The 24,045-nt window shown below is 42.6% G+C and overlaps 1 protein-coding gene across 4 annotated transcripts in view; it reads left to right on the top strand.

Annotated features, from left to right (window-relative positions):
• The window catches only part of LOC138259347 (zinc finger protein 551-like), a 105,233-nt gene that overhangs the window by 7,396 nt on the left and 73,792 nt on the right, over positions 1–24,045 (top strand). For all 4 annotated transcript variants that reach the window (XM_069207013.1, XM_069207012.1, XM_069207014.1 and 1 more), the window contains exons 2-3: positions 12,452–12,578; positions 23,754–23,858. In XM_069207013.1, the coding sequence (XP_069063114.1) occupies positions 12,452–12,578; positions 23,754–23,858 (232 nt within the window). The remainder of the gene's footprint in view (positions 1–12,451; positions 12,579–23,753; positions 23,859–24,045) is intronic.

Here is a 24,045-nt window from a genome sequence, read left to right as displayed (position 1 = left end):
TCTCTCGGACCTGGTAACTCTTTACACGTAATCTTCGAGGTGAACTGGTTTAAGCTACAAGGCACTATTTTTGTCGCTATAATTTGCCTACTGTGACTGACTGGACTCCAGTGTGCCCTGAAGAAGCCCATCTAGTGGGCGAAACGCGTTGGCTGTCTTTTCACCGTACCATTTGCTGTATTCACGGAAATGTGAGAACACAAAGTATCGGACTGGCTAGAATTAAAACAGAAGGATCTTACATCTTCACTTCTGGAGTACTAGACTCTTATCTTACTTCTCACGAACTGTTTGTGGCAGTGCACCGCCTATTTAGGTTTTCATGTTTTGGGGCTAATGTAGCCCTTGTGGCTCTCTATGCAGCAGGAGCCTTGGTGGAGCTGCACGCCTGTGGATACCAGAAACTTGCTCTTGCACATTTAGTATTAGACACATATAGGGTTTGTGCGTTTTCTTTGAGCGTGCTGCATTCCGTTTTCTTATTTGTTATATGTGATTGGCCCGTCTGCATTTTAAAACATTTACACCTTTTATGGGTAGGTAGCAGAGAGAGTTTGTGCAGTGAGTTGGTCGTGCTCTACGTGTGGTGTTAGTATAACCCCCTCGCGCTCCTGCCTACAGACCTTTCCTGGTGTTTCAGGTGAGTACCAGATGGGAGGCTACGGCAAGTGGTAGGAGATTGCCACAGGACCCAATGGCGGAGATAAAAGTAAAATAAAGCAGTGGCGCTTTGGGGTGTTTGTTCAGCTGACAAGCTAATATTGGATTTCTAAATCCTGGTAGCTAAAACATAAACAAACTTAATTTGTCAGTTAGCATTTGACTCTCCAAGAGGCCAGGACAGTGTTTCCAGCTCTACTGTGACTGAGCCTAGGCATCCTTGCTAGGTGTGACATAAAATGTTGAGTGGTTGCAGTGACTCACTAGCACTCCGTCTCGGTGGTGTTCAGCTCTCCACTTTTAGATTTAATGTCTCTTCAACAGAACACTCCTTCCCTTCGCTGGGAGACTAAGGGGGTCATTCTGACCCTGGCGGTAATTACCGCCAGGGCGGAGGTTGGCGGTAGCACCGCCAACAGGCTGGCGGTGCACCGCCGGGCATTCTGACCGTGGCGGTACAGCCGCGGCCAGAAGCGGAAAGCCGGCGGTGTACCGCCGACTTTCCGCTGCCCATGGGAATCCGCCATGGCGACGCAGCTTGCTGCGCCGCCATGGGAATTCTGACACTGCATACCGCCATCCTGTTCCTGGCGGTTCGCCCGCCGGGAACAGGATGGCGGTATGGGGTGCCGTGGGGCCCCTGGGGGCCCCTGCAGTGCCCATGCCAATGGCATGGGCACTGCAGGGGCCCCCGTAAGAGGGCCCCACAAAGAATTTCAGTGTCTGCTTTGCAGACACTGAAATTCGCGACGGGTGCAACTGCACCCGTCGCACCTTCCCACTCCGCCGGCTCCATTCTGAGCCGGCGTCCTCGTGGGAAGGGTGTTTCCCGCTGGGCTGGCAGGCGGACTTTCGGCGGTCGCCCGCCAGCCCAGTGGGAAACCCAGAATGACCGCCGCGGTCTTTTGACCGCGGTACGGTCTTCTGGCGGTTCCCGCTTGGCGGGCGGCGAATCACCCCCTAAAGCTTGCTTTTCAGCTGTGCGAGTGTGAAGATTTCATAGCTGTTACATGTCCTACATATCTGAATGAGACAAACTTGAACATTTATTGCTGAGCTGCATCTCTTTGTTAGAGAAGCTGACTCTGCTGCTGCCACTATTATACCAGTACTGTGCACAAAAGAACCTGTACTACTACTGCCAGTGCTGCATATGCTCCTGGTGTGGGCGCAGAATGTGGAAATGTAGCCATGAGTCCACAATAATATATTCACACCACACCTGCCCAGGAGTGTGAAAGGGGAGATTCACTTAACTGCACATTACTGTCTCTTGTGAATGTGTACTTGTGGATACTTCCTCAGTGAACCACAGCAGCCCTGCTATGTTGTTTTGCTGCCCCATGAACAGTTAATAAGCTCTTCCTTGAAGTGCAATTATTGTGATCCACACATTTATCAGATCATCACGTGAGTATTTTTGAAGCTGGACAGCTATGAGTTGGCTCTAGGATGGAGAACACCTTTCTGTCCTACAGGTTCATATTCCGACTCAGTCTGTGCCACTGACACTTCAAGAAATGCAGTTGATTACCAGTCTGCACTCTGCCTTTAGGTACTATTTTGTTACATATGAAATTCTGTTGCATGCTAACTGGTTGATAGTTGGGCGCACTGCACACTGATACATCTGCACACATGCTGTTTGTACAACCAGCCAGTTGCATTTGAGGGTGATTGAACATGCACTGCATAACTGGACTTTCATTTGAAATATATATAGTGCACAGTATGTTGCACTGATTGCAGTGTAGGTTCCAACCGTGCAGACATACCTTAGTGATTATGGATTAGGTAGGGCAAGCAGATGTCTGCAGGACAAGCAGATTTCTGTAACATGTTGTCCCCTGGCCAAGCAGAATTGTGAAAAATGGCCACACCCCTCCGCGGTCTTCCGGGCCCAGCGTCTCAGGCCCTCCTACCGCTTCCTGCAGTGGGTGCTCCACCGACTATGGACCCCCAGGGTCTGCATTTGCTTGGCGATAGCACACCAGATCCCCTTTTTCTGATGAACGCTGACCTGCACGGCTGTCCCAGACAGAAGGAAAAAGTAATGTAGAGTGGCACCACATCAGCAGCAGTGGACTACACACATCCTACACATCAGTTGCCCACACTAACGTGTCTACACGCCACAGTTGCATTTACTCCATATCCCCTGCATGCATCCACTCCCAGGGCGGCATGGAAATGCCTTACGGCCTCCAACACACCCCTATCACACAGGACAATAGAATGGGGCTCATCTGCTCCTCTGGTGCCCCATACAGCTCTCCATACAGGGGTAGGAACCCGTCCACAAGTTTCTCCAACTCCTCCTGAGTGAAGACTGGGGCCCTATCACCTGCAGGACGTGGCATGATGGCTCCCAGAGTCAGTACACAGCAGCTCACGTAGTGGAGGTCTTGCTTGGACGAGTGTCAGAAGTCAAGTGAGCTAGGTGGCAGAAAATGGCAGTCATGGCTGCCGCGTACATGACCATCACCGCCGGCGGTGATCATAATTGGCCCCAATCTCCCATTGGCAACAACGTTATCCAATGAGGAGTTGCATGGCAGTGTGACCGCCTGTCGCCATGACGACATACACCGGCGGAATTAGGTCATTTCAATCTGTCCTGTGCATGCAGGACAGAGTGGCTGCCATTTTAAACACATTTCATGGCTTGTAGAGCAAAAATAGGTGTGTCATGCCAGCCTTTTGTTCATCATGCAGAGTTGCCCCATGTTTTGCCATCATGACTCGCCCCATACATGTGCCATAAATGGCACAGTGGAATTAGGTGTGCAGCTGTGAATTCCAGTACATGTGCAGCCACTTGAGGCCTCATTGGCGGGGTAACTATATGTAGCACTGAAATTTGTACATACACGTTCCATACTGGGGAAATAGGCTGCTATAACATGGAACATTGCACATGGTTTGTGTGGGACCTGCTATTGATCTGGGGCTGAAGTGGGCAGCCAGGATGGCATACACGGTCCGTCAGCATTCCCTGTTTGGTATGTGTAGACTTTAGCGCCATGTCTACAGTGTTTGTTGTGTGCTACAAGATGAGTGTTAGCCAGCATGTGTATAGCGGGCATCAATTGTACATTTTCCTCTCTTTGTCCTAGATACCGTGCAGCAATGGTGATAATGAGAAATGCACCGGTGTACCACCCCCTTTTCGACCTTGCAACCCTGGAGGAGAGGCACATCATACACACCTATCGTCTGAATCATCAGACTATCTTGGAACTGTGTAATCAGTTGAAGCTAGATCTGTTGGCTGCCATATGCAATCCCTATGCCATCCCTCCCACAGTACGGGTTTTGTCAGTGCTACACTTCCTTCTCTCCAGCTCCTTCTGGATTACAGAGGGCTTAGTAGCAGGGATGTCACAGCCCATGTTCAGTCATGTGTTGAATGTACTGTGTGCTTTACTGAAACACATGGACAGCTACATCAGTTTTCCCCAACGTGCAGATTTGCCCCCTGTGAAGCCTGACGTGTATGATATGGGACACATTCCTCATTTGATAGGATCCATAGATGGCACCCACATTGCTTTGGTTCCTCCCAGGACCAATGAAAAAGTGTACAGAAACAGGAAGAACTTTTATTCCATCAATGTCCAGGTGGTGTGTCTCGCAGACCAGAATATCTCCCAAGTTACATCGAAGTTTCCTGGATCTGTGCATGACTCCCACATTCTGAGGAACAGCAATGTCCCACACATGACAGCACAACTACAGAGTGAGAGGGCCTGGCTAATTGGCATGTATGCAATATTATGTGTGCAACTGTGATGTCACATGTCATCCCATTCTGCCCTGTGTCTCTACTGGTATAGTGACAGGTCCTACCTCTGTGCACCCAGGTGACTGGCTATCCTAACATTCCCTGGCTGTTGACACCAGTGGGATATCCTACAGCAGATGGGGAGCACCGTTTCAAAGAGGCCCATGGCAGGATGAGGTGTGTAATAGAAAGGACTTTTGGGCTACTGAAGGCCAGATTGAGGTGCCTTTACGTATCAGGAGGTGCCCTGCTCTACAAACCGCAAAAGGTCTGCCAGATCATTGTTGCCTGCTGCATGCTACACAATTTGGCCAAGAAACATCACATACCATTACAGGATAAAGAAGAGGTGGCAGCTGGACCAGTGGCTGATAATGGTGACATACGAAGTGATGATGAGGATGATGATGAAGGTGCAGCTTGACTCCAGGACTGAGCTGATCAACCAATACTTCCTGTGACATTCAGGTATGTGTAATGTGTATTGTCATGTCACTGATTTCCTATCTGCCTTCTGATATTGCTCCTCCTGGTCAGTTACATCAGTGGAGGTGTCCAGAGTACCTATTCCTCTGTGTGGCCTGTGGTGGGAGACAGATTGCCTACCAGGAGCTGTCTTACTCACCTCATGTCTGACATGTTTTGATAATGCAGGTTGATATGTTGACATCTCCTATGTATCGGCATGTGGTGTGTTCCCACTCCTGCAAACTCCAAAGCAGATGTATTGGCAACTATAGATTGGATAATGTGTATCACGCCTTCTCCTGACTGTTCACATCTCCATTCATGGACACTGACCTTTCCTAACAGTTGTATGTGTCTTTTGTTGGCTCATATCAGCTGTGGACTAGGGTGAAATGGCAATGTGTTTCCGGAGATTGTGAATGTGGCATGGCTTACTGTTTTTCCATGCCACTTGACAATTCACACTGGGGCCGACTACAATGTACTGCATATGTGTTGTGTGTGGCACCATGACTCTTATCCTGATGGTTGTCCCTGTCTTGGTTTATTTGCAGGTCATTCTAATGGAGCTACTCTGGTGTCTGCCTGAACTAGTGGCTCCAATGACAAATTAATTTTGGTACATGTCTGAGGTACAGTGTAACCTGCTGGTGAATCCTCCCTCTCCTGTCCATGTAACAGACTTATGGTGAATGTGGATTGACACACATTACTTTCTGGTGTACACACGTTCGAACATTTTACAATAAAGACATGAATGAAATAGCTGTGTTCTATGTTGTTTATTGTGCTTTTATTGTCCAATAGTCCACTAGTCTTGTTGATGGCAATCTGATGTTGTGATGCCATAGAACACTCCTTCCTCCGTAGGTCGTTCCACCGGTTCTTGATGTCCTTCCTCGTGTGTGGATGGTTACCCACTAAGTTGACCCTGTCGACGATCCTCTGCCATGACTCAATTTTTCTGGCTGTGGATGTTTGCTGGACCCGTGCTCCTAACAGTTGAGGGTCTACCCTGACAATTTCGTCCACCTTGACCCTCAACTCTTCATCTGTGAAGCGTGGGTGCTTTTGACGGGACATGGTGATAGTGTTGTGAGTGGGGCTGGTGTTGTGTGCAAGGGTGCAGTGTAGGGTACTTGATGGGGTGGAGGGTGCTTGGTTGTGTGTGCCAGTTGTTTTGTGGTGTTTGTGTGCTGTGTCGATGTGTGTATAGTGTTGTTTGTGCAGTTGTCTGCTGTGTGGTAAGTGAGAAGTCTAAAAGTGCTTATGGTGTACAAGTGTGAAATCATATGTTGTTGGCTCCTCACTGTCTGTGATCGTTGTTTTAGTTGCAAAGGATTTTGGATTGTGTGAGGGGGTGTTTTATAGTGGTGTGTGTAGGTGTATCTGGTATGTGAATGTGTGTCTGGACAGTTTGAAAACCTCACACTAATGTGGTGTGGTGTTCTGGTTGAGGTGTGTTTTTCACAGCAGTGGTTCGCACCGCCAATGGTTTTCCGCTGTGCAATGACCGCTGTGGTGATTTGTGGGTCATAAAATGCAGGGTGGAATGTGGTTAGCGTGGCAGTGCTGGTGGTGGGACCGCCTATCTCTCATTCTTGGTCGTCATGGCGGTCTCGGATTTGCGGCTGTGTTTTGGCTGTGTGTGACTCATTATACGGCAGGCAGGATACCACCAACACTGGCAGACTTTTGGTACCCGCAACCACTGCGGTCTTGCCAAAAGACCACCAAACTCGTAATGAGGGCCTCAGTGTGCCCTCGTCTGGCTTGGACAGGAGCCCTCTGCCAGGGTGTTAATCCGATCCCTGTCCCCTTTCCATTCCATACCTACGTTATTTATCACATAAAATTCTGTTTGTGTTTTGAATTATGCATTATATTAGATATATATTGTTTTGTTTAGAGTAGAGGAGAAGCTCGGTTTGTGGTATTTGTTGTGCAATATAAATGAATTAATATTAAATCAAAATATCCTTCAACTTTCTCAATAGAGGAGCCCTCATGTGAGAAGGTTTATAACGTAAAGCTGTGTTTTTAGATTGCTTTGTTTGTTCAAAGGGTGGTCATTTCCACGTCCTAGTAGTGTTGGTATAGTGTTAGAAGTAAAAAATATTAGTATTCCGTTCTCTTTGTTAACTTGTATGTCAGTTATCCCTACATAAGCAACACTTTTTGCCTCACACCATGTTTACTTTGGTAAGTGTTATTGTTGGAATTGGCTCATGCCGAGCGTTCCAACTTCATAGCACCCACTGGTAGCTTAAGCAGTTACAGCTGGGATCCAATGAAGATAGGACGTGCAGTACGTGGGCTCCTTTCTTGAAAGAATAAACTTAATTTATATATTCAACTCAATACCTTCTCTGTGTGAGTACTTCACTTCACGGGCCCTGCCGTTCTTGAGTCCATATATCTATTTGTAGGTATAAGCGCTCATACAGAAACCTGAGCAACAACCTAACATATGACAAATCTTTACTTATGAAGATTAATACTTTCTGCATGCAGACAGTTTGGCAAATTATTGAGGCAAGGAGAATACCCAGAAAACTACAGGGAAAACGTAAGAGGATGGTGTGCAGTACTGCTACTGGGAAACTCCTGAAAAGATCAACTAAGGAGAAAGAAAATTCACTGGTGTGTCTGACAACCTTCTGTCCACTAACTACTGAAGTTAAGAAGATCATTCGAAAGAACTGGCAGAATCAGAGTACAACAGAATACCACCTCAAAAACACTTTTTGCATTGAAGAAAAATAATAATCTTAAATAAAGAAACAGTATGAGCACATCTTTTAAAACAAAACTAGTGCCATACTAACATTTTCCACAAATTTTGAAACGTCCACTATTTGAAGGATCCCCGGAATTTCACTTTGAGATCAAACAATGGCAGAAAAAGTATTTGTATTCCTAGGCCACAACTAATCACGCACATAAACTTCAATAGATGTAGCACAAAAAAATAACTGTTGATGCAGTTGTTTGCCACTGCATCCTCTTCGATATAGGAAAGGCCTCTCAATAAACCCACAAGAGAATAATGGAACAAACATCAAAAATTTCAAGTAATGCGCTAAATGCTCTGTTGGCAAAACATATCTAAGACCATGAACATAATGAAAGACTCGGGTGAGTAATTCTATAGACAATAAAATACCTGGATGAGGTAACAAAGACAAAATATTACTGAAATAAGGATGCTTAGCGACACTGCTATTTAAAGCAGCACAAACAGCATTATAGGTACTACAGGACAGATGTACGACCATTTCCTTTTGCGACTTGCAATTTGTCAATTTTAGCAACTCATTATTTGCGAGTCGCAAAAGGAAATGTACTAATGTGTCTCAGACACATTTAGCAATTCTGAATGGGGTCGCAATTGACCTGCCTCATCAATATTCATGAGGCATGTCGCAATTTGCGACCCATTGGGAATGGGCAATAACACAAAGATGGTGCCCTGCTGGGGACTGGAGACCACCATGTCTGTGTTTTGCTTTTAAATAAAGGGTTATTTATTTTTTGAATGCAGCACGTTTCTTTAAAGGAAAACGGGACGCGTTTCAAAAACAAAACCGAAACGTTTGTTTCATTTTTTAAGCTCTTAAGAAACATTTTCACTACCATTTACAAAGCGTAAGTGGTCCCCTGGAGACCCCTTCCCGTTTGCGACTGGCTTACCACTTACTTAAATTGGGCGGTAAACTGTGATTATTTTGTGACTGCATTCCAGTCACAAAACAATCGTACATCCCCCTGCAACTCACTAGAAAGAAGGGATGTCCTTGGAAAAACCCTTCCTAATAGCAACTCACAAACCTTTTTTTGCAAGTCAATAATAGGTTGCCAACTTGAAAAATAGAGTTTGTACAAGCCAGAGGCTGTTTTAGCAGTCACAAACACGCCAAATCTCTGTTTGTGACCTCTAAAAACGATTGTACATGTGACTCTACGTGAAAGAAGAATATTCAGCTTGATTTCATCATGACGAAAAGCAAAAGCAAAGTTTCAGGATGTATGTGAGAGAAGTAGCAACAATCAAAAAATTACCTCATTTTGCCATAGTAATAAACTCTGAGGCTAATTTTATTGACCATTTTGTGTGAAAAGAATAATGTAATTCTTTGTTCACCAATATTTATATAATATCCATATTTCTTAACAAGAACGTGTGCATAGTTTGTATAAGAGCTGAGAAAAAATACATGGCATCCCAAATGTCTTTTTATTTTTTAAATGTTTTTTATTTTAGGTTACATGAATCAGTAAATTGTCCATTTATATTCATAAAGAGTTGTCAACATGTATGTTTTGGTTGATTGCAAGAAAGACTAATGAAGGATTCTGAGTGCAATTAAGGTACACATCGACATTGTATATTCATTGCATTAGTTACCCTAATTGGTACACAGAGAGCCTGTGTATTCAGATCTGACTATATGATCTGGACCTCCAACATTAATTGTGTGAGTGTGACACCCATGGATTTGTATCCACATGAAACCTTTGTTTCCTAAACATTATCAATCTGTTGATCTGTTTGCTTGGATTAAGGCCTTGCAGCACCTTCATCAGTTCAGATCCGACCACAGGAGGCTTCAAGAAGCTCTCTTGTTTTTTAGGTTTAGCTTGCGCTCTGCTTGTGAAATCTTTTGTATTTAATATAAATCTTAAAAGGGTACATCGCATCTTCACTTTTAATTGGTTTGTGTGCTTGCCACTTACTTTTACTACATTTCTATTGGCTGTAGCTTACTATTTCCTGTTGTTCCTCATGTATTATTCTTATCAGTATCCTGTGGCCAAGGTACTGTTTACACCTGCTTTGCTGGAACTTCTCTTTAGTTTTATGGGAAGCCAGAGCTCCAATCGCAACGCACATTCAACAGCCTTCCCCCAGGGCCAAAGCAGGGACTCACTCTAGAGCTCCCTTTTGCCTGCAAAACAAGCATCGCACTCACCAGTCTCCCCCCCACCCTACCCCCACCCCACCCGGGCCAAAGCAGGGACCTAGTGTAGTGCTCCCATTAAACCCAGCTGCACACTCACCAGTGCCCCCAGACCAAAGCAGGGACCCGCTCGAGTGCTCCCTTTTGTTTAATTGAGCAACTCAGATGCTGACACTTGCAGAGCCCCACTCATTAACTATTGCTTTGCTCTGCTGTTGAGAAAAAGCCAGAGGCAGGCAGTGTCACAACACGACTTGGAGATAATGAATCAGATTATCAGCATGCAAATTCATTTACCAGGGTTGTGAAATCTCTTGCATATCCCCATTGAAGTTACGCCCATGGTGAGTCTATCAGATAAATCCTTACACCACATTACCGCATACAAGTAGTACTACAGCAGCAGTATTTCATGTTATTTAACAATACACACATTTCCTCATGCCCCGGTGATAAACCACGCTCACACCAAATAATGATAATGAATGTGATTCCTGGCCTTCGATTTAGTTTCTTTGAGAGTGGGTATTGTTTATTGCCTGCTTTTGGGTGATGCCATCTTTTATTATTTTATGAGATATTTTCGAGAATTTTATCTGTTGTTTGTCATCTTTATGCCTTGTGTATTTACCTCTTGTATCCCATTTTAGGAAATATGTAGCCCCAGCTTCCAGCTATAGGCCATTTAGGCAAACCATACATTCAGCACATTCAGATTTTTTTCACTTTGTTTTTTATTTTTTTCCCCCTGAAGCTATTGCCTCCCTAAAATTGGTGCACAGTTCACCTATTTGAGTGCTCCGTCATTCTTTTTATGGATGCAGTAATTTCTGGGGTTCGCAAAAGCATAAATACGGTCGACAAATATTTCTAAATAAAATGACCATTCATTGTTGTTGGGTCAATCTCTTCTTTGTCTACAATGAAATGACCTCCAAGACTAAACCCTAGATGTGAATTTGAGACGCAGTTTGGGACCATTGCTTACTGTCATAATGCAAACAGAAGAAGGACCTTGTATCTAAAGCTGTACAACAGAAACACAATGACATTCTTTGGGTGGCCACTTCATCATCAGTGTACATTAAATGTCGACAATGTAAAATACAATAAACTAATATTAACTGCTTTGCTCATTGTTCATATACACTCAACATTGTATATGCCGATTTGCTTTTTTTGTATCGTAACTGGAAACAATATTATTAACTTTTTCCTAACATAGGGTTTGCCCTTTTCTTCAGTTATAAGGCAAATGGATTTAGTGACTAGACATAAAGATGGCTGTTATATTAGCACCATCAATGGGACAAATAATTTTACATGTAAGTTCCTCGTTTATTCTCAAACGTGTTGTTCCACCTCTTCAGTTGCACGTCTATCCCTCTCTGGAAAAAGCCGTAGAGCACAAGTGAGTACGGGGATATTTTATACGTAGCACTTACTGCCTGAGACGAGGCATTAAAGCTCTATGGAAGCAGTGATTTATATACAATTCGAGTGCACATTCCTTTGGCCAATGGTGATATGTGGCCATTGATTATTTTTATTTGTATTGGAACGTTTATATAGTTCTTACTACTCCTATGTATATCGCTGAAGAGGTGAGACTGATAGATGGACAGTTTATGATTTTCAGCAAGCTGGTCCCTTCATGTATAATATTTCTTACTCAGGGAGACTCTTTTCCTTGAATTAACTGCACTTAAGTTAAGTATGTATCAAGCAGGACCACCAAATGTTTTGTAGAGAGCCGACATGTTGGTTTGAATGAATAAATCTAAAGGGATGCCCTGCGCTATGTTAACCCTAGCTTGACGTATAGTACCCTGGCACGACCTAAAGGTGGGGGCAGGAGTTCATTTTTGTAATGTCATGGACAGTTTATTGGTGTGTGATGTGACATCTGCTATCCTAACATCTTGCAATTTGTATTTTAAAGGGGTAATCATAGATGCGCACCACATAAAAAATTTCATAGTTACAAACAACTGGAGATGCCGTAAACACCATCAAACTGTTTTTATCTTTCAGTAAACATCTTGCAATTTTTATTTTAAAGGGGTAATCATAGATGCACTGCACATAAAAAATTTAATAGTTACAAACAACTGGAGATGCAATAAACGCCATCAAACTGTTTTTATCTTTCAGTAACTAATATTGCACAACTGCTCGCCAAGCTACAACTTACAACAAAAACTGTTTTTTATTATTCACATACGCGAAACCTACTGCATTTGACCAATGCCTGTTAAAAGGTTTGGGGATGATTACATTAAATGAACTTAGATTAGATTTCAGACTTTTTATTTTATAATGAAATGTATTATTATTCTTATTATATAGCAATAAAAACATGGCGACAAGAGTTTTCATCTTACTGTGCATTCTGTATTTTTATAAACTACCCCTGCCCCCCTGTCTTTCCCTCTCTGTCTCTTTCATTTTCTCTGCCACAGCTTTGAGGATAGTTTATATGTACAAACAGTCACAACCTTAAAAGGGAGAATGTAAAAGCAATTGCATTTAAAATTACCATTCCATGTTTAAAAAAAATGTTTTGTTTCTATTCCAGGTTCCAGTTACATTACATGATGTCTCCACCTATTTCTCTATGGATGAGTGGAAACTATTACACGAATGGCAGAAAGAACTTTACAAGAGTGTTATAACCGAAATTCACCAAGCCTTGATCTCTCTTGGTAAGTTTTCACTGTTTTGTCAGCTTTAAAAATGTATCAAAAGCATTTCTGACAACAATTCAAAGTTGAAATGTTTGTTAATTCATGTATTTTGCACTCTTGTCTATTTGTCATTACCATTGCATACAATGTGACTGTAGGCATGTTTTAGCATACAGGCATTAAAAAGCAAATTGATTGCATCAGTCACTCAGCTGTGACTTCAGGCTTCTTATGGATACTTTATTTTGTATGATAGTGAACGTGTTAACAATTATGCAATGTTCAAAGAACAAATACTTTTAAATAGGTCAAAGAGTCACCCATTTCTTTTTAGTGGGATGAATACATTTTTTTATACACCAAGGCCTTATCATTATTTTGCAAGCAAGTGTATGTACCTAAACAATGGTTAAAAGAGGACCCATTCTTGGAAACATATTTTTTGTTTAGTAGGTAATAGGGCTTTCCCCAAGACTCACTAAATGTAAAGAACATACCACTAATCTTTCTCCGTTCAATGATGGTATTTTCTTAATACCAGTACATAATTTCATAAGTTTCAGCACAGAGAGACATCTCATTTCATTATATTATCCTTGTGAAGTAGTCAGTTGTGATCACCCGGTGCAAAGGTGAAGAAATACTGATGTAGTGTGCATTTACAGCAACAAATGATCGTGAAGTAATTCAGTAAGTAGTCAGAAAAAACATTTATATATTACAGTCACTTAGAATTGATCTAATCTTTAGGCTATCTCAGGTCTGTCCATTAAGGTGTCAAAGGTGTTGCATCCTTAAGACTTGAATTATAAAGTCATCATCAATGCTAACAGTCTAAAACACATTACAAATTGTGGAAAAGATGAAGAAAACAGCTTTGGAAGAAATAGAGGACTGGGAAGAGGTTGCAATAAAATTCTCTTGTCTCTTCAGACTATGTAAGAGAAGAGAAATTAGCACGCTTTCCTATAAGAAATCAAGTTGTTTGCAGCACAAACTTTACAAGTAATCAACCACCTTGCATGTAGAGTGCTTTGGAAACAAAATAGTGATGATTTGTAATGTAAATGTTCTGCACTGCTAACATTTAGAATTTGTTGCACATGTGGTTGCACAGCTCCCTTTAGCATGTATGCACACTTCACTGCAGTCTTTGTACAGGCTGTTGAACAGCACCTTTCAAAAATAATATTTAAATTCACATTTTTTTGCACAGTTAATAATTTGGAGTACGTAAACTAAATATATGTTTCTAAAACCATGCAGTTAAAATCTATACGTATTGTCTACATCGAATGCCAAAGGTAAACAAAGCCTAAAATAGAAGCTAAAAAGTCATTAGTCAGTACATTGAGTGTTATGTTCTGTAACTGAATAACTGACAGAATTAACAAGCATGTAACATATATTAAAATATGCAATAGTCCGTCTTAAAAATTATTAAAAATAAAATGAATCCCTTCCAATTTCCTTAAACGAGTTACATTAAAATTGTATTATACCTTACTTATACAGTAGCAGGTTTCTAAATTCTTACATGTCCCAAACCAGAGTGAAATGTATATATTTCATTGCTTTAACTTTCACTGTAATTTATCAGCGTGCTACCATCAAACAACATTTAATATCGCTGAAATTAAATGAGTTTACTTTCTGACCCCTTCACAGACCTAACTATGCCTGTTAACAGTTGCGTTTCTTCACATTTAAATTAGGTTAATATGGTCTTCCGGTGTGCCTAATTCCCAATCTCAAAAAGAAAGTTTTCAAAAAATCCTTCCCTGGTACATACACACCACATAATATATGCCAGTAGCCCCTGCTTATAGGTAGAAAACCCCCAGCCAGTCCTACTTAAAGAAATTTTCCCGTTCCATTCTTCTAAACTGAAGCTTAGCTCTCCAAATCCACCTATCAAGTAAATCATCTTTGTTTTGGCAGAAAAGAAGCAGGCAAATACGCCTTGAGCCTACCCTGTTCATTTAAGCTTAAAACTCGCCCTGCAAGTTTCATGCTCTCAGATTTGTTATGATCAGCATCAAACAATTTTTCTTATACGGTTAATTTCAGCAGTTGGCTAAATTAATCCACGGGATTCCTATGTCCCAGTGTTGTATCACATCCAGCATTTACAGGGCATTACATAAACCAATCCAAGAGGGATATTTCCTTTTTACAGAAGTCTTGCTACTAGATAGCTTATAGAGAAATATTCAGGGAATTGTATTGCAAAATCAGACACATACTACACTAAATTGAGCAAAAATGACTTTTTTCATTGGCCAGATTCTAGATCAATGTGTGGCACACAAAGCAAACATATAAAACAATTAACTGAGTAGCTAACTGATGACATAATTTGCTTAAGAAAGCCTTATTACCATACATAAGGGCTAAAATAAACAACTATACGCTATTCACTTGTCACAGACCTTAAAGTTGAACTCATTTTAAGATTGGCATATCAGCGTTGGTTTCCTTTTTAATTTTGTAGTTACAGAATGAGAATTGGTACAAGCCACCCAAAAAACTGAAAAGGAAAACTGGCAGGTGTCTCTCACCCTGTAGCTGAAAAACTTGCATGCGCGCACACACACACATACATATACACACAAAGTATTCTCCTACAAATGATATGTGGAGGAATTATTTTTAAAATGAGTAGTAAGTTAGCAAACAAAATGGATCAATGGGTGAACACTAGACACTCCTTAATTATATTTGACACATTATGATTAGCCCTTCTCTGGAACAACCTCCCGTTACAGCTGAGAGGTCAATCCAACTTTCTGACTTTCATTAAATGCCTTAAAACCTTGCTGTTTTCCGAGCCTCAAATCAAGAGGCAAAAATATTAGTTCATTTGCAGGTTTGCATTAGTTAGTATGGTAACAATAGTCATCATTGATGTCCCATTGATGCTTTTCAGCAGATTACATCCACCCTTTTTGTCAAACAGTGTCTCAATTGCCTTCAACTGTTACCTCTTGTGGAACATGGTTGCCATTTCACCAGTCTGCTACTTCACTAGTCTTAGTTCTGGCAGTAAAATAGACATGTCCCTGCTACAGTCATCATGTGTCTTTCTTCAAATGCTACCATCTCTGTTCCCCTCCGTCAAAAATGTGTGAACCATAGATCTCGTAGTTGGAACAGTATGCACCTTTACATTAAACATCAAGACCTTGACATAAACAAAGATGTACACCATTTTTCCCACCAATAAACACTTTTCCTATGATGCTTCTTCCAAATTCAGGTTCCCGCCCCCAAACCTATCCCCAACCAACCTGTAAACCACAAAATGAAAAACACCCCCAAATTGGAAAATACTGCTGTAAGACCATCAACCTACGCCTGTGGGTATTTTCTCCACAGTTCCCTCCTTCTGCATTCTCCCAACGCCTAGAAACCTCTCCTCCCTTGACATAGCAGACTAAATCACAGTAATTGTAACTAGCAACACAACAGACCAACAGCCCTTGCTACTGCCCAACTGTGTGTCATTGCACACAACTGGTACATAAGTCTAGGTGGTATGTAGACCCTGCCATATTATTTTCAGCTAAAGTCTAGCAGTACACTAAGAACAACTCAGGGTAACTCTCGACATAACAGTCCACACCCTCCTCCTACTTTGATCCACGATCCCGAGACGGTGTTGGACCCGGCCCTTTTTACAGCGCCACCCCCAGTTTTTGCCTCCTGTTGTTGAACCCATTTTTATTGGCATTAGGACTCTGTGCACTTTTCTCCTGCTAACCAGTGGTAAAATGCTTGTGCTCTCTTCCTAAAACATGGTACTTATTGGCAGATACCTGTTTGATACATTTGATTTACTTGTAAGGCCTCATAAATGGTACTACCTTTACCCAAGGCCTGTAAACAAAATGCTAAGTGTGGGTGCAGCACTCATTGTGCCCCCCACTAAAGTAGTCTTTTCAAGCATGCTTTAGACTTGCCACTGCAGCCTATAGTGCAGTTTTTAACAGCCAATCCGACCTGGCAAAATAAACCTTTTGCCAGGCCTAAACCTACTTTTTTAATACTTACAAGTTCCCCTTAAGGCAGGACCTAAAGAGTCTTAGGGCATGCATTGTATTTAAAAAGTAAGGTGTGTGTGTGAGTTTTATATGTCCTGGCACTGAAAAACTCCTTCAGTCCCTTTTTCATTGCTGTGAGATGTCTCTCTCTAATTGGCCAACAGTTGGCTACCTTATTACATTTAATAAGTGCTAATTTTAGATTGAGAGCAGATAAAGATATGCTGTTTACACTCAAATGAATTATAATTTAAAATCTTCTTTAATGTTGAAGTTCGATATTAAGTTATAATTTTGAAAATGCCACCTTCAGAAAGTTGGCATTTTCTTGTCCTAAGCATCTGTGCCGTCTCCCTGTGTTCTGGGTCACATGATTGTGAATGGCTCTGCTATTGGGGTTCCTCCAGTGAGACAACAAAAGGTTAGGACTGGACATGTCGGGCCATTCTGACAGGATGAGTGGGGAAGAGCTGTACCCACCCTCATTTACACTTCAAAGGGACTTGTCTATAGCACTCACAATGTAGCCTTACACCAGGCCTGACCTGCCTTTTGTCACCCCATACAGCTTGGAGCCTTGACCAGCAGAAAAACTCTCTGGACCCATTTGTGGGGATAGGACAGGTAGTCCCTGACACAACAGATGGCACCAGGTATAAATAATGGACCTTGCAGAGCCACTCATCTAAAATACTCCTGGATCTATGGAAGGTTTTCTGGGCAGCCCATGCTGCTACCACTCCTCAGACAGGTTTCTGCCCTCCTGGTGCTTGACCAGCTCAGGCAGAGGAAGGCAGAACAAATATTTTCCTGTGGGAGAGGGAAGTAACACCCTCTCCCTTGAAAATAGGTGTTACATGGCTTGAGAAGGGTAGCCTCTCCAAGCCACCGGTATGCTTTGAAGGGTGCATTTGGCAGCATAAACTTGTTTTGCACCAGTCCAGGGACCCCCTGGGCCTCTGCTGGGGTGGTGCCCAGAGCTCCTCCAGGTGGCCACTTGATTCTGCCATCTTGAATCCATGGTGGGTGGAGGCCATTGGGAGCATCTGAGTGGCCAGGTCAGGCAGGTGATGTCACAGCCCCCTCCTGATAGGTGGTCACCCTGCTAGGTGACCAATCCCTCTTCCTGGGCTATTTACCCTCTTGTGTGGGTCCTCGGATCCGACGTGCAAGGTTCCAGCAGGACTCCTCTGCATCGTTTACTTCATCTTCTGGCCACTGGGACTGCAACTGGACCCTCCAGGAACTGACAATCTGCAACTACAGCAACGAGTCCGCTCTGCAACAATGTTTCTCTAGCTCCTTCCCAAAACATTTCCCCGGCTGTGCGTCCTCAAAGGGTGGCGAGTCTTCAGCCTGCATAAGAAGCAAGAAGGAATCGCAGGCACCAGTTGCAATGATGACCGGCTCCGTGGATCTTCTCTCCTGTGGAGCTGAGTGGATCCTGCATCACAGGTGGTGGTTCGGAGTGGTCCCCTTGGTTCTCTCTACCAGCTTTCCAACTTGGGAGATGGTAAGTCCTTTGCAGGACAGTACCGCTGTGCACCACGACTCTTGCAGCTACCAAGGCTTGTTTGTTCCTCCTCCAAGGGATCTTCAGGCTCTATGTAGCCCCAGCCCCTAGCATTCCTTCCTGGAAAGCACAGTCTCCTGCCTGCTATTCCGGCAATGTGGGACTTCTCTTCTGCTCCTGTGCTGCACTGCTGATTTTCTTCATCCACCGTCGACCTGGTCCTGTATCCACAGAAGGTTGGGTAGTGGCTCTTGCCACAACTGGACACTCCAAATCGAACTGGACTTGGTCCCCTTCCTTTGCAGGTTCTCCTTTGTCAGGATCCACCTTTGTGCTCTTCCAGTCTTGTCTGGGTCTTGCACAATCCTTTTCCAAAGTCCTCCTGTTGGTTTCGGAGAGAACCAGGTGCTTATCCCTGCTCTCCTGGTAGCTGGGGTCACTCTGGTACTCACCTCTTGGAGTTCGGAGTTCCTCCAGCTTCCCTTTACTGATTCCACTTCCTTGGGTGGGGGACTGCCTTTCACATTACACTTTTTTAGTATAAGGTTTGGCCCTCTCCTAGGGCCTTCTCTATTTGCTATTGCTTTTACCAGTGCCTATTGGGTTCTATGCTATTTACTGATTGCTAATGTGTATGTAATAGTGTGTTTACTTACCTCCAGTTAGGGTATTGCCTATATAGTATTTTAGTATTTGTGTTACTATATAAAAAGTACCTTTGTTTTTGTAACACTGTGTGGTTCTTTCATGTGTGGTGTAACTGTAGTGGTATTGCATAAGCTTTGCATGTCTCCTAGATAACTCTTGGCTGCTCATCCACAGCTACTTCTAGAGAGCCCTGGTTTTATGTACACTGCCTCACTTCACTAATAGGGGATCCCTGGACCTGGCATAAGGTAATAACACCATAGGGGCTCACCAAACACCGAGCCAGCTTCCTACAATGTCATCAGCATAGTCTGAGCGTTTATATTCATTGTGTTCAATTTTGATTTGCGCGGTTGCCAGGTTTCTGATCCTCCAAAGAAATAGCTTTGGAAATGATTAGAGGGGCAATGCAAGAAGGCTAAATGAGCATCCTTGGTAAGTACCTCTTTGGAGATTTATATTTTAATTTTCCATTATTGAAGAAGTTGGCTTTACGAGAGGCCTAGAAAATTGGACATGGTTCATATATATTTTGTATAACTCTCTGTCACTCCATCGAGTGAAAGAGTTATGCCCAATCTACTTTATTGAATACTTTATTTACTTTTGAGGCAGTACCTCACTATATTTACATGTTACAGTTTTCATTTGAGATTTCATCAGTGATGCTATGTTTGGTAAGTAGCACTGCATAGCAGGGTACAAATTATGGTTTGTGTAGGGTACTGGGTACATATTATGGTTTGTGTAGCGTAACATAATTGGTGAATTTCAATGTTTTTTAGTGTTTGCTTTGCAACCATGATGGCACTGTTTTTTCACTGAACATCTGCTTTTTTGTAACTTGCATTAATGTCTTGCGAGCATAGCGACCATAACTTCCTTTCAGGAAAGGCATCAGTGTGAATGTTTGGGGTATGTTTATGATTTACTAACGGATGTAAACGAAACTTGTAGTTCCACCACTGGGTTTAATTTACTTAAGGACTGCCACATTTCATGCAGCTTCGACAAACACTGCCAAAGTTATTAAGCTATTTAATGTATTTTTTGCCTCCTCTTACTGCTGGGTCTGCATGAAACTTGACTAACGAAGAGTAAGATAAGCATTCCATAACTCATTCTACTGGGTCTGCTATGCACGTGTGCCATCCATGTCAACACTGTGCCCACTACTCAAGGCCTTTGATACACCTACATGTCTATTTACAAATGCACCATTGTACAGGGAGTGCAGAATTATTAGGCAAATGAGTATTTTGACCACATCATCCTCTTTATGCATGTTGTCTTACTCCAAGCTGTATAGGCTTGAAAGCCTACTACCAATTAAGCATATTAGGTGATGTGCATCTCTGTAATGAGAAGGGGTGTGGTCTAATGACATCAACACCCTATATCAGGTGTGCATAATTATTAGGCAACTTCCTTTCCTCTGGCAAAATGGGTCAAAAGAAGGACTTGACAGGCTCAGAAAAGTCAAAAATAGTGAGATATCTTGCAGAGGGATGCAGCACTCTTAAAATTGCAAAGCTTCTGAAGCGTGATCATCGAACAATCAAGCGTTTCATTCAAAATAGTCAACAGGGTCGCAAGAAGCGTGTTGAAAAACCAAGGCGCAAAATAACTGCCCATGAACTGAGAAAAGTCAAGCGTGCAGCTGCCACGATGCCACTTGCCACCAGTTTGGCCATATTTCAGAGCTGCAACATCACTGGAGTGCCCAAAAGCACAAGGTGTGCAATACTCAGAGACATGGCCAAGGTAAGAAAGGCTGAAAGACGACCACCACTGAACAAGACACACAAGCTGAAACGTCAAGACTGGGCCAAGAAATATCTCAAGACTGATTTTTATAAGGTTTTATGGACTGATGAAATGAGAGTGAGTCTTGATGGGCCAGATGGATGGGCCTGTGGCTGGATTGGTAAAGGGCAGAGAGCTCCAGTCCGACTCAGACGCCAGCAAGGTGGAGGTGGAGTACTGGTTTGGGCTGGTATCATCAAAGATGAGCTTGTGGGGCCTTTTCGGGTTGAGGATGGAGTCAAGCTCAACTCCCAGTCCTACTGCCAGTTCCTGGAAGACACCTTCTTCAAGCAGTGGTACAGGAAGAAGTCTGCATCCTTCAAGAAAAACATGATTTTCATGCAGGACAATGCTCCATCACACGCGTCCAAGTACTCCACAGCGTGGCTGGCAAGAAAGGGTATAAAAGAAGGAAATCTAATGACATGGCCTCCTTGTTCACCTGATCTGAACCCCATTGAGAACCTGTGGTCCATCATCAAATGTGAGATTTACAAGGAGGGAAAACAGTACACCTCTCTGAACAGTGTCTGGGAGGCTGTGGTTGCGGCTGCACGCAATGTTGATGGTGAACAGATCAAAACACTGACAGAATCCATGGATGGCAGGCTTTTGAGTGTCCTTGCAAAGAAAGGTGGCTATATTGGTCACTGATTTGTTTTTGTTTTGTTTTTGAATGTCAGAAATGTATATTTGTGAATGTTGAGATGTTATATTGGTTTCACTGGTAATAATAAATAATTGAAATGGGTATATATTTTTTTTTGTTAAGTTGCCTAATAATTATGCACAGTAATAGTCATCTGCACACACAGATATCCCCCTAACATAGCTAAAACTAAAAAAAAACTAAAAACTACTTCCAAAAATATTCAGCTTTGATATTAATGAGTTTTTTGGGTTCATTGAGAACATGGTTGTTGTTCAATAATACAATTAATCCTCAAAAATACAACTTGCCTAATAATTCTGCACTCCCTGTATATGAAGGCTCATGGGCACTGCTCGGAGTGGTCCTGTGCATTTGGGAGGGCATTCCTTCCTTAAATGTGCTGCAGTCCTACACGTTCACACGCAGGACTTACCTTACCCTGCATCCACTGAGAAAAACTGTACAGGAATGTGCTAATCAGTGTGCAATATTTTCATTTTCTGGCCAACTTTGTTCCAACCATGCACAACAAAGACAAAGCTTTTCGTACAAATCACAGTGCATTACTTATCTTTTGTTTCAATAAAAGAGTCTGCCTTCAAAGGTTGGCCCTTTGAAGCAGTCCATGAAATATGCTGTTTGCGCACCAACATGGTCACCCATAAAAGATCAGACAGCACAGTACTGCCCATCGAACAATACATTTTCCTCATGATAAAATACAGGATATGTGTAAGTGTACCTCCGTAGCACACCTTTGCTTCATAAAGCGTTCTCAAAGTCCATGAGCAAGACGGTCTCATTCTCCAGTAAAAACAAGCATTGGCAAAGCCAATAGGTTTTGCCTTTGCAAGATCTGTTGGTTTTTCAATGTTTTTTGTGTTTTAGGCATGTTGTAGAGCAGCGCAGCTGCAAGTAAAAAACAAAACAAAAAAATTGCTATGATGCGGTCAGTGCTGACCACGTCATTGCGTTTTTAAACTTTCAACCATGCTGCCCAGCAGCCGTGCTTCTGTACAACCTGGCTAAAAAAACATGACCAAGCCAAATACCTTTCACCTATGAGAGAGGTATTTGGCTTTGTCAAATGTTTTTGGTGGAGGGATGGAAGTGGCAGGCAATACTGGATGTGGCAGGAGGGATAGAGGGTGCAAGCAATAAAGCAACAGGGTGCCGCAGCCTAAGTAAAATAAAAACAAAGAAAGTAAAGTTCGTTAAAAAAAAGTACTATGACAAAGCCAGCACTATGATGCAGCCAGCACTGCCCCCGCCATTGTGTTTATTTTTATTTTTTTATGTCTGCTTTGTTGGGCCAACATGGAGGGCAGGAGGAGTGGAAAACAACACGAGTGACAATGGGAGGTCGAGAGAAGGAACACATGGGACAGCAGGGGAGGAGACACCAAGATGATGGACAGCAGGAGGAGTCAATTGAGCTGGACGTGTGGGCGTCTGGTAACAATACGCTAGTTGGTTATCCTTCAGTAGCTCACAATGATTTTCATTAATCAGAAATAAAACTCACTACAGAAAGGTTTGGAGACCCCTGGGTTAAAGCAACACAGAGCAGGAGGTGGGTGGTAGTGATATGGGGCAACCTCAACAATGCAGGAGGGGTGCGAGGCAAGCAACAACAGCAGACAAACAATGGCAGTGGGTTAAGGAACGTCAACAGGCAGGCAACTAAAAGGAAACACAGTACCTCCAAAATTGTGAGCAGTAGAAGGACTCACAGTAGAACAGGAAAGCAGTACATAGGCCAAGCTTCAGGGGAGGGACAAACACATGAAGAAGAAGTGATGCCAGCATGCCTTGATCAAAGAGAAGCAAGGAAAAAAAAGTGAAAAAGAACCCAGTCAGTGCACTGTCTCAGGCGAGACCTAAAGAGACAAATTTGAAAAATTTGCTGCTCCCTGAACTTCAACTGCGGAAAACCCCTTTTCTTAAGTTACCGCTATGTGATCCCTGTGAAATATCTGATATTAGGGTCACTGTTTTAATTTTTTTGTGTGCTAGGCTTTCCTGGAGTCAGGCAGATTCATATAAGCAAGTCAACAAAAATATGTCACAAAATATAAAGGGCATGTTTTGAAGTTCCACAAGGAATTCTGAGACACAAGAAGTTGTAATAATGATGTGGGTAGAATGCGAAGTAAGTAGTTGTACTATTCAAAGTCTATCACTGTCCACTGCATGATATTTAACCTCCATTAATAATACTCTTCTGTTGAGCATTCCTTTCTCTTCTGTTTGCCTTTACGGTATTGTTGCATTGAGCACCTTTTCTATGTTTATTGCGGTACTGCTATATACACTGTTTTCTCACCCGCATTGCTCTGCAAGTATCCCGAGTTAGAGATCAGTTGATTTGCTGTATGATCATTTATTTTAATGTCCCTGTAGATTTCTGTTTTTGTAGCACCACTTGTTTCTCTGGCTCTCATGGTGCTGCATTATAACACTACAGTGGTCTTCGGTCATTTCACAAGGCACTGAAAATTTGTTATTTAATCTGTTTGCTCTGATAACAGGTCCTCTTATTGTCACCACTGTGTTTTCACTAAGAGCCAAAGAAAAGGAATACTCGTGCTCTGTGACAGACTCTAAGACATCAGACATTAGTAATCATTCTTCAGGTGAGTGAGGAATCCAAAAGTGTGCAATGAACGTGTGACTGTGAATGTTGTATCAAATGCATCTCAAAACAGATATAGCCTGTCTCTTTCTCTAGCATTGCACCTTGTATGTACTCTAGTCATTTTATAATACAGCACAAAAAAATCCTTCGGCATGGCATAGCTACAGTGACAGGAGAGGGCATAC

This window comes from Pleurodeles waltl, chromosome 9 (assembly GCF_031143425.1).
Source record: "Pleurodeles waltl isolate 20211129_DDA chromosome 9, aPleWal1.hap1.20221129, whole genome shotgun sequence".
Classification (NCBI taxonomy): Eukaryota; Metazoa; Chordata; class Amphibia; order Caudata; family Salamandridae; genus Pleurodeles; species Pleurodeles waltl.
The sequence above is the reverse complement of the archived record's forward strand: the minus strand, read 5'-3'. Positions and strand labels throughout refer to the sequence as shown.